At 47.4% G+C, this 11,751-nt stretch overlaps 1 protein-coding gene across 1 annotated transcript in view; it reads right to left on the bottom strand.

Annotated features, from left to right (window-relative positions):
* Positions 1 to 11,751, bottom strand: part of TULP4 (tubby like protein 4) — a 142,594-nt gene that overhangs the window by 6,025 nt on the left and 124,818 nt on the right. The window contains exons 10-14 of the mRNA XM_005872899.2: positions 8,699 to 8,843; positions 5,547 to 5,691; positions 4,340 to 4,433; positions 2,341 to 2,484; positions 7 to 401 (exon numbers count right to left, since the gene is read on the bottom strand). Coding sequence (XP_005872961.1) covers positions 7 to 401; positions 2,341 to 2,484; positions 4,340 to 4,433; positions 5,547 to 5,691; positions 8,699 to 8,843 — 923 coding nt within the window. The remainder of the gene's footprint in view (positions 1 to 6; positions 402 to 2,340; positions 2,485 to 4,339; positions 4,434 to 5,546; positions 5,692 to 8,698; positions 8,844 to 11,751) is intronic.

The following is an 11,751-nucleotide window of genomic DNA, read 5'->3' as shown; positions in this document are numbered from 1 at the left end:
CAGCGCCTTGGCGGGCTTCTGCAGGTGCTCGTGCTCGCGGTCTCCGTGCTCCACCACCGACAGCTGGACGGGCGCCTGTGCAGGTGGCAGCAGGGACAGCTGCGGGGGGTTCGGGATGAGGCGGCCCATCTCTACGCCCCCGAAGATCACCTGTCCAGGGCTGGAGTAGCGGTTGGAGACCGGGTACTGGGTGGCATTCTCACTGGCGTGCTCAGCTGCGCCCATGGCCGTGGTCTGATTGGTCAGGACGTCCAGCTGCACGTTCTGATTGGCCAGCAGGGACTGTACCAGCCCGATGCTCTGCGTGGGGGACATGGCTTGCGCTGAGCTGTGGATGGGTGCGATAGGGATGTTCACGGTACAAGGTGGGTTGTTCTCAGGCACGCCAGATGCTCCCGTCACTGGAAGGAAGTGAGAAAAACAAGCTGCTCACAGATAGTACCATGGAACTGGGTCGGAATAAGTAACACCTCTCAACTCATCCAGACCTTTGTCTACAAATGCAATGAAATGGACATGCTTTTGCTGGGGGAAAGCTGATCTGTTCACACAAGTTACATGAAGCTTCTCTGGTGTTTCTGGAAGGGCACCAGGCCACTGGTAGGTCCTGAAGGCAGCCTGTCCTCACCCATTAGCTAAAGGCACTGGCAGGGCTTTTCAAAGAATACACTTTTGAACCTTCTCAATTTGGCACCACGTGCTCAAATGGTACCATGGCAAATACTTAATTGTTTAAAGACGCTTTGTACTCATGATAATCTGAGGAGGTTTCTCCATGGGTATTGGTCAATGTGGAATGTGCCTGTAGCAAACAGCAGACGTGTATCTGAAATTTCTATGTAAATTAAGTTCCTGTAATAGAACATGTAAAATGGAGTATAGAAACCAATAAAAAGAACACACAGCAATCTGTGTATTAGGGGAAGGCTCATTTCCTAATTTATCTGCTGTTTAGCATTTCAAACAGTATGTAAGGTTGGGGTTAGCATATCCTGTCTGTGAGTGGTGAGAAGTTAGGGTACACTCTTGAGCAATGACCGGCAGATACTGGCAGGTGCCCAGAGCCCCCATTCCGTCTGCCCTGTCTAAAGTGGCTGTGAGCAACTTTGCTTACCTGGGCCTCCCTGAGTGCTGTGTGCCAACCAGAATGAGCAGGAAATAGAATTAAAAGGGTCACTGTAAAGGCTGGCTGGCCTTTCACCAGAATTACAGAATGAAGCCAGTTGGTTCATTAAAAGCTAAGCCCACCTTGGTTGCTGTAAGAGATGGCCCCTCCCTGAGGTAGTCCTCTAGTGAGATGTAACTCTCGCCCGGCTGCAGGGGTCTGGGTCCTGTCAGGGGTTTCCTATTGTCCCTCTTCAAACCCCTCCTTTCATCTGTATGGAACACTTCGGGCAGGCATCGTCCCTGCTAAAGGGGAGTCTCTTTGCCGTGTCACCAGCATTGAGTGTAAGTCCTGAGACAAAATGTTCCCTCCTCTCACTGGGAACCACAGCAGCAGAAAGGGCTGAGCATCAGAGAGCAGGGAGGACGTTCGGGAGACTGAGAGAGACTTCTAAACCCCACATTCCGAAACAGCAGGGGACGTGCCAGGAAGCGCAAGCTGTGGCACCTCCGCACACTGCAGGTGAGTGTGGCTGCAAGCCCCGCTATTAGGACTGTGGCCATCCAGAGCATGGGCTCTACCTCGGACGGCTCCTGTCAGAAAGCACAGGTCACTTTACAGTAAAAACCTGGGCTGAGAGAAGGTCAACCACGCCCCCAATTCAGAGCCGAGGCGGGTGCATGTCCCTCTCCGCTCCACCACGAGGACCCGCTGTTCGGAACGACCAGATCTGGAGAATGTGGGGTTTCTTCTGGCTCAGAAACCAGGGACTTTCAGAACCTGCTTGGATAGACATAGAGGAGTCTCTACAGCGTTTATAAAATTGAAGGTGGATTTTTTTGAGAATAGTTACATACAAATAATTGTCAGACTAATTAGAAATCATTATAATCTATTAACCAAAACAGGATCTCCCAGTAGAAAACACTATAGATATTTGAAAATGTATAAGCTGGATGGTGTATGTGACTGACCCATTAGGGCCTCTACATAAACTTTTAAGATTCTGGCAGTGGAATCTGCCAGTCTTATAGCCGCCCAAGGTAAGCCTCTTAAGTCCCCTCGCTCATTAAAACTGCCACCGACCCATCTGGAGTGGCCTGCCTTTCTATGGTCTCTCTCTGCCCTCCAAGTAAGGGGCCGTTTTCTGATCCTACCTGGGAGGCTCCCAAGGAGGTTCTTTCACAACCCACTGAGAGAGGGCCCTGACAACTAGGTGTCCTGTGTGAGCACACCTGGTAAGTCATCTTCGTCTTCACTGAACACATTGGGGTTGAAGACAGGCAGGTTCACGTAGTCCATGGAAACCTTCCGGATCTCCGGGAGATAGATGGTCATCTGCCGCGGCTGGAGGTGCAGGAGGCTGGTTTTATAGATTACTGGTGGGAGGAGAGGAGACAGTCAGTAGAGACATAAGGACGACAGCCAAGGCACCAACAGGGTCACAGCCAGAGAAAGGGCGGGGGAGGGGGGACCCCTGCCGTCCAAAGACCGTCTGCACACGCAGGCCAGTCTGAGAGCAGCTCCCCATCTCTCCTGGGGCACAACCAGCCACCCCAGCCACAGTCTGGGTTCACGGACACCACATTTTTGGTCTAAACCAACCACTTTGTCAATGGTTTGTCTCTAGAACCACACATTTAGAATGTTAAAAACCTATCTGAGACTTAAATTCTTTTTTTTGGAGTGAGCTGGGGTTATGACAGACATTTTTAAAAAGCTTACTTGTAATCGGAAAGATGATTTAGTGAAAATAGTTGTGATAACCAGACTGCCAAGCTCAGGACAATCTTGGGCAACCACGCAGCTGTTTGAGAGCAACTATGAGATGATAAGGGGTGACGTGCATCAGGTAGAAATAAAATGCTGCCTTTATTCAGGACTGGATTCTTGTCTTAATAACTTTCAATTTCATGATCAGTATAGAGATTTATCAGGAACTTCCACATGGTTTCTTTAAACTCTAAGATTAATTTAATTAACAGAGATATTTAAGAGAAAGCCAAATTGCAACTAAAATATTTAGAGGAGACAAAATAAGTTTAAAAAAATAATGAATCTGGCCTTGGCCAGGTGGTTCACTTGGTAGGAGCATCATCCTAATATGCCAAGGTTGGGGGGTTCAATCCCGTGTCAGGGCACATACCAGAGTCAACCAATAAACGCATGGATGGATGGAGCAACAAATCGATGTTTCTCTCTCTCAAATCAATAAATTAAAAAAAAATAATGAATCTGTAGGTTAAAATCAGGATGAAATTGCCTGTCAACTCTGTTTAATACTCCTTCCTGTGAGCTACTATTTACTACTATTGTTCATTTTTTTTCTTTGGTTCCACCTCCACAGCTATCACTGTCCTGGCCTGTGGCTGACTGGCCAGCATTCCCATGGCACAGCAGGCCTTCTTTCTGAAGTTCCTTTGTAAGGCTGGTGCTTGTGGCGCTGGCTGAGATGACTTTCCAATCCAGTGGTCATTACAGGGTTATTCACGTGTTCCTCTCATGAAAAGATATTGACTTGTTACTTAGAAATGACATCTTTGAAGATTCACCACTAAGCTGTGCTCACAGTCAGCCAGCTGCTTCTTATAGTCTAATGCTTTCTTCAAGGACTTAAAGATACTGGTACCAAAACCTGCTCACAGTGAATGGCCAGAAATAAAAACAAAAACAAAAACGGAAGTCTATAAAAAATCTGAGATCTTTGATAGAGATTTCAGCTATTTCTGTCATTTTTATAAGTTAGGGATGATTTTGTTGTTAATTCTCACCAGAGAATATTTTTCCCATTGATTTTTCAGAGAGAGTGGAAGGAAGGGTGGGAGGGAGGGGGAGAAAGAGAGGGAGAGAAACATCCATGTGAGAGACATTGATTGGCTGCCTCCCTCATGCACCCTGATGGAGGGCAGGGATCGAACCTGCAACCCAGGTACTTGTCCTTAACTGGGAATCGAACCTGAGACCCTTTGGAATACAGGCCGGTGCTCTAACCACGGAGAACACCAGCCAGGGCAGGGATGATATTTTAAAAAATGAAAGCACCACTGGCAAAAACCAATCTGAGTGATTATTCTGATTTTTTTGTGACATCACAGTAGCTGTAGTCGAAGTTTCATGCTAATCCTTCGATGTCATATGAGCTCATTTTCTATTTTAGCCCACTGAAAACTGACTTTGTTTTTTCAGTCTGAGTTTCAACTAGGACATGGGGCCAAACACAGGACATGTTTTTACCTGCACCGAGGTTGGTTGGCAGGAAAGCAGCCAAGCCCACAATCTTAAACTTGGTTCCCCAGATATTAGACGTGACCTGAGCAAGATAGTTGTGCTGTGGAAGAAAAGAGGGGAAGAAACTTACTGTCTATCGCCACATTTCCTGTCAATAGGAATGCTAACACTGCTGAGAAAGCCACAGGTGCTCCCACGGAAACGCTCCTCCCCCACTTGGCCCACCACTGTGGAGAGCAGGAGCCGACGCAGCCGGCCAGCCCTGGTTTACAGAGGCAGGCAGGTCCCAGTGTGTCTGCGTGGGTGTCAGACCACAGGCCACAGTGGGATTTGGGCACATTCACCTTCACCTCGCCTTTCCGCAGTCACTGAACGAGAGACGGTACCTGGCTCTGAATCCATTTTTATCTCTGATGTTTCTTCTAAAAACATCAGCTGCCCTGACCCTTCCTGAAACTATCCCATGATCTGTTTTCTCAGTCAATGAAGTTAAAAATAATTAAAAGTTATCTCTGTTCCCCCTGCTTAAAGCAACTGATGCATAACTATCTCTGTCTAGCACAATTCCATAGCTAGGCAGAGACGCTTGGCCTCAAACATGGTTTTTTGCGTATTGTAAAAGTTCAGCTAACTACTTGTGTGATAACATTAAAAAAAAAAAGTTATCTCTGTGCCTAGCCATGCCTGCGTGTGTGTGTATCCAAAGGCAACGAACTGTTTACAACACAGCTTCCCACAGAGCCTATGCCCTGATGACGAGAGGGCCAGGGATGGTGTGCACACGAGGAAGTCACTGGGGAAAGTGACAGGGAGTTCTGAACTAGAGGCTCTGCAGTCCCTGTGCTGAGCCAGGCAGGGGAAAGCCTTCCCGAGGAGGGGGAGGTAGGTCTGGGAGTGCGCAGGCTCCCGGTGGCCAAGGCAGAGCAAAGGCGGGAAGAGGCAGGTGTGGCTGTGTCATCTGGGGGGTGAGAGGGAGGCGTCTAAGGTTGCAAGGACGTCCTGTGGGAGGTGGAGCAGAGCAATGGGCCTGCCTGAAGGCAGGGGTGGTGAGGAGGACCCATGGGGCTCTCATGATCTAACTGGTGTCTGGAGTCGTAGGGACAGGCCTGGGGTGGGGGTAGCGAGGGCCTGGCCGTCACCGAGCCCACACTGGGGAGGGGAAAGAGCTGTGGCGCATCAGGTACATGTGACCAACCCGGAACCCAGATGCTACCTGAGTGATGTCTTCAAAGGGAAACTCTCTTCGCGTCAGGCTGGGCGAGCCAATGGAGGGCTTGCGCATGGGCAACCGAGGGGACCTGGACATCTCCTGAGCGGCCCGGGACAACTTGGGTGACTTCCGAGCCTCGATGTTGATCCTGCAGAGGCGAGGCGGGAGGGTGAGGCACCCACCGCATGGGAGGCGTGTGCCACCCTGGCCGGAAGGCACCCGCACTCCTGGTGTGCCCCTTCGCCTTCCAGCAGTCACCCACGGGTGTCACATTCTTAGGAGCCAGGCCCCTTGATTTAACCAAGTCCCTCCCACCTGTTTTTGCTTCATGAACAGGAGAAAAGTAGGACAGAATTATATACTGAATAACCCATATTTTAAAAGATAGTGAGATTAGATTAAGCAATTCATTTGTAAGGAATCGCAGAGAATTAACTATCTTTCACTTTCTACTGACTTACGGTAAATTTATAAATGTCCACATCTTCTGCCAGGGGTCTACAAAATCAGTCTCGAAGGAAATGGCAGGTGGGAAGAGTCACTTCTCACCTTATGACCACAATCATCTTACAATTCCTAGTACAACACTGGATTTCAACAGACCTAGCATTTCAGGCCTGCAATATTTAAATTAAATATTTCAGCGGAATGCAAGTTTTTCTGAAGCCCGCCCCCCCCTTTTTTTTGTTAATCCTCACTGGAGGATATTTTTCCATTGATTTTTAGAGAGATGGGAAAGGATGGGGAGAGACACAGAGAGAGAAACGTAAGTGTTAGAGACACAATGATTGGCGGCCTCCCACATGCGCCCTGACCTGGGGCTGGGGCTGAAGCCTGCGATCGAGGTATGTACCCTTGACTGGAATAAAACCCAAGACCCTTCAGTCTGTGGGTGGATGGTCTATCCACTAGCCAAATCAGCCAGGGCTCTGCAGCCTTTTGGTTCTATGTTCCATCTGTGGTCTGCCAGTCTAACCCAAAGAGAGAGTTATAAAAATGAACGTGGCGAGGTTGATGACATTCTAAGAAAGAAAGGCCTTACGCTTCCCATTACTACTGAGCCCGATAAGACACCAGCATCCACAGGACAGGAGCATGGGGACTGAGCTGGTGAAAGCCCTGTGTGAGCTGATTAGCCTGCCTGCTGCATGTAGGGGACTCAACGCAGGGAAAGACGGAAGGAAGGAGGATGAACTATGGGAATGGCAACATCCAGAAATCTTAAAAGGTCCTTCATAGGTGAAGGGTTTAGTCACTTTTTGTTACATGTCCTCTCTGCTTAAGTTACAAGAAAACCCAAAACACTATAGAAGTGTAGGAAAGTTCATAATTTTATTCGTAATTTTAACAAGCTTAGAACAAAGATGAAAAAAAATCAACCAGATTGCTGAAGCAACTGGCTATCTATATGGGGAAAATGAACATTGACCTCCAACTCACACTACACACCAGAATTAACGTGAGATCCAAGTGAGAGCTAACATGACAAAGCTTCTGGAAGGGAATGGAAGAGTGTCTCCACCTCACGGTGGACACAGGTCTCCGAACCATGGCAAAGAAAGACCCACCCCAATGAAGAAATTCATATATGCATTAGACTACATGAGAGTGCACATGTCTGACAAGGAGTCATAGCTAGAATACATAAAGAATCTTACAACTCAAAAGAAGCAAAACAATGCAATAAAAAATGGGCCAAAGACTTGAATAGACACTTCACAAAGGAAGATGCTCAAATGGCCAATAAACATGTAAGAGTCTTTTAGCATCATCAGTCACTAAACTACAATGACACTGCACACCCCCCAGAATGGGTAAAATTATTTTTAAAAAATGGCGATACAATTGTAGGTGAGAAGGAAAGCAGCTGGCACTCTCATACTTTGCTGGTGGAACCCACAATAGTATAGGCCCCTTGGAAGACTGTTTGGCAGTTTCCAGTACAGTTGAACACACAGCTACCCCAAGGCCCTGCAATTTCCCTTCTAAGCACATGCCTCAGATGAACGCATACACCTGTCCACAAAAAGATGTGTACAAGAAGGTCTATATATATATATAAAAAAGGTCTATATAAAAAAAAATAAGGTCTATAATGGTTTAATTCATCATAGCCCCAAACTGTAAACTACCAAAACCCATGACTTTGTAAATGGAGTAAACAAATTGTAGTATATTCATTATAGTGGAATTCCACAGCAACAAAAAACTATTGCTAGACACAACAACATGAGTGAATCTCAAAATCATTATAATGAGCAAAGGAGTCAAATAAAAGAGCATGTATTGTTTGGTTCCATTTATGTGAAGGTCAAGTAGAAGCAAAATTAGTCTATGGTGACAGAAGTTAAAACAGTGATTATTCTAGAGAGTGGGGATCGAATGGGAGACTGCACAGGGAGCTTTTGGAATGATGGAATGTTCTTTAACTTCATCAGGGTGGTGACAAAACTGCCTTAACCAGCTGCACAATGAATTACATGTTTCAGATCTGGGCAGGTCTGTATCTGTATGCAACCTGTACTTTAATCTTGCACGGCATCACAGAATTTTAAGCTAGAAGGTCTCTATCTTAGTGAAGATCTGGTCTACCCATGAACTTCTACAGAGAATGACATGAGTATCCAGTCAGGATTTGTCCACTTACACAGCCCACGGGTAGTGACGCCAGGATGAGAAAGGTGATGCTTCTTACCTGTGACACCAGGGCCCTTCCTTCTACTCTTACAGCTCGTTTCGATTTTTAAAATAAACTGTAGGGTCTAAAGTTTTTGTTTGTTTACTATTTGCCCTCTAATTACAGCATTATAGGTATTGAATGTGACAATCTTTTCAACACATTACCTACACTGCAAAACCTTTTCCTAACTTTCTCAAACTGTATGCCTGGGGGCTCTGGCCACCCTGTGCCACCTGCCACCAGCACTGACCCCAGAGAAGCCCTGGGGTTTAGCAAACTTCCCACTGGGTGTCTTTTTCTGTCCTGAAGAAAGAAGGTAAGTTGTAGCCACTGCAGGCCGACCTTCCGGATGAATGTGGGGGTGCAGGTCTCTGTGTTCTCCTGGAGCTGGTTTCAACGGGATTCTGCTACAGGCACAACACATTCGCCTCCAGGGACACAACACAAGGGGCAAACAGCCCGAAGAGGAGCTTACCTTGGGAGTTTGGGTGATTTGCTTGCTTGGGAGATTTTGGGAGATTTCTTGGCAGCCCAGTCATCACTTAGTTCGATGTCACTGGAGTCCGAGCAGTTGCAGCTGTCGATCATGGTAGAGATTAAGCTGTTCCCATAGATTTCATCTGGTAAGACACCAACCAGCAAGTTTAAGGGAAGTGACATTAGACCCTAACAACGATCATTACTAGGAACTAAAGGACAGGCCATCATTTAAGTCCAGAGAGTGAAATAGAAAGAAGCAGAGTACTGTTGCCTTTTACATTTTTATGCTGTTATATTTTCTAAGCAAAAGTAGGCAATTACTCCTACATTTATCAAATGGGCACAGTATTTTAATGCCCTGAAATGTACAACATAGTCCAGTACTTTACTGTGCCAACAGCTGAAACCCAAATGGCTTCACTGTTGTCCTTATGACACACCAGGTGTCAGGGTCTTGTGGGCTGCCCAGACCCGAGAGAGGGTCTTGCTGACTCAGGGACTCCCCCCAAAACCTATTTCTGACCTGGGACCTGGGAAGGCCCTGTTGGGTCCGGGCCTGCTCCTGATGGAGCCGCCATGTCTGGCTTGTAGAACAGTCTGCTGGCCTTGCCCCAAGGTTGCCTGTGGGGGCCTGGCTCTCCCACTGGTGGAGCTGTTTGCAATGGCTGCAGGGAAGCCTGTGCAGTAGGACTTTCAGGGCAGCTCTGGGTTTCACTGAGGGTTCCTGCATGGAAGCCACTGAAGGTAACTCTGCAAACTGGCCACCAGGCAGAAGATTGGAGGCCCCAAGGCAGAAAGTGATACGCACAGAGGTGGGGCCATCACAAAACCGCTAAGTAGAGGAAGCTCCCGTCTGATATCATCCTCGAAATCCCTTCTCCTTTGCTCCTTCCTCACCTCCCTCCACCCCACATGCCTTTACCCAAATCCTTGCTATGCCCCCTCCCCTGCCCCCACCCCAGGGCAGCCCTCACTGGAAGTTCCCCATTCTTCAAAAATCACTGTTTTGTGGACTAAAACCTCATTCCCTCAAGGCTCCAAAAACCTTAACAGGTAATAAAAAAGCCAAATCATTCAATCATTCTGAAATAACTTATAGGAGGAGAGTGATTTTACCATTTGAAAGGACTGTTTACATTGGAAAGGATGAGTTTGTTAATCCAATCCAATCTCTAAATGTCTGAACATATGGCGGCGACACCTGTGAACGGCACAGCTCGGCACACAATGTGGAAGGCGGCTGGCTGATGCCCAGTCTGTGTGCCTGCATCAGCCCTTCTTAAACCGCTTACTGAACCAGAAGGCACAACTCGAGACTCCAGCAAGCTACAGTGGTATGCCTTTGTGTTCGATCTGTAAAAAGACTTAATTCCCGTGCCCTGAGCAGTTCTTCACTATTTAATTTAGGAGTCACTGCATCAGAGGAAGCTTGGCTACGATTCAAACCTGCATGTAAGGCCACAGACTGCTTCCACGTGTCCATCGCACAGGACTAGTTCACTGACTTGAGGAAATTCACTAAGGCACAGTCCACTCAATCTCTGACCTTCTTGCTAATGCCAGGATTTTGCAAATGCTATACCATCACTTTTTCCATTACTCATGTCATAGCTCGTTCAGGCTGCTATAATGAACGCCACGTGTGGGGCAGCTGATAAACAACAGAACGGATTTCACACGGTTTGGAGGCAGGAAGGATGAGACCAGGTGCTGGCATGGCTGGGTCCTGGTCACAGCCCTCTTTAGGCTGCAGGCTGCCGACTTCTTGCTGTGTCCTCACTTGGCAGAAGGGGCTGGGGATCTTTCTGGAGCCTCTTTTATAAAGCACTAACCTTGTCATTATAAAGGCTCCACCCTCATTGCCTAGTCACTTCCCAGAGGCCCCACCCCCTCATCTGGTCACACTGGGTGTTAGGATTTCAACACAGGAATTTGAGTGGGGGGTGGACACAAGCATTCACGGCTAACTTTTGGGTTGTCTCCCCAACCAGTGTATAAAGTCCATGAGGGAAGGAGTTGCCTGTCTTGCCTCGTGCTGTAACCACAGAGATGAAAACAGCCCCAGGGACAGTAAATGCTGCCTGACAGAAAATGGGATCTTTGTTCTGCTGCCTGTGCACCCCACGCCGACTGCAGCAGAACCCTGGGGTGTGGGGTGGCACTGGTGATGCTAAAGCTCTGAGGGATTCCCCTGAGCACACCAGGTTGTGGACACCATTCATCTAGGAGCACAGTGGGGACCTCCCACAGCATGGCTAAAGGGGGGTGTGCTCTCGGAGCACATGCCCTGAGCCCGCCTGTCTGCCACTGATCATCAACACAACCAGCGATCCAGTCACCACACAGATCCACAGGCTGGGAGGCCAGGGCTGGTTGGCCAGATGTACCTCTTAGTTCTACAGAGGTGGTATCATCAATTTATTGTGGAAATTCTGGAGCAAACATTCACGTTGTAGAAAAATATAAGTTGGGATTGCCCTTTGAGAACCAAAGTTTGAACTATCTGAGGCTTCACATGCCAATTTTATCAGTTTTCAAAAATGTGCTTATTTCATTTAAATTGAAGGCTTTTCAAAATATGCAACTGAATCAGATATATTATTATAATTTTAAAAACTCTTTAAATGCAGTTTTAACAACTTCGATATTTAAAATTCTGTCTTAATTTGCTCAGGCTGCCATAACTGTGTGATGACTTACACACAGAAATTTATTTCTCACAGTTTAGGAGGCTGAAAGCCTGCGATCCAGGTGTTGGCATGGTCAGGTCCTAGTGAGGGCTCTCTTCCTGGCTTGCAGGCAGCAGCCTTTATACTGTTTGCACATGGTCTTTCCTCATTGTATGCATGGAAAGAGAGATCTCTCTTCTTTTTCTTACTACACTACCAATCCTATTGGATGGGGACCCCATGCTTAAGGCTTCATTTATCCTAATTACTCCCTAAAAGCCATGTCACCCTGAGGGTTAGGGCTTCAACATGTGCAATCTGGGGGGACATAATTCAGTCCATAGCAAGCTCTGATTAAAGGTTCCTTTTGAAAACTTGT

The sequence above is a fragment of the Myotis brandtii genome, unplaced genomic scaffold (assembly GCF_000412655.1).
Source record: "Myotis brandtii unplaced genomic scaffold, ASM41265v1 scaffold395, whole genome shotgun sequence".
NCBI classification, from domain to species: Eukaryota; Metazoa; Chordata; class Mammalia; order Chiroptera; family Vespertilionidae; genus Myotis; species Myotis brandtii.
Note: the sequence above shows the minus strand (reverse complement) of the source record. Positions and strands in the feature narration are given on the sequence as shown.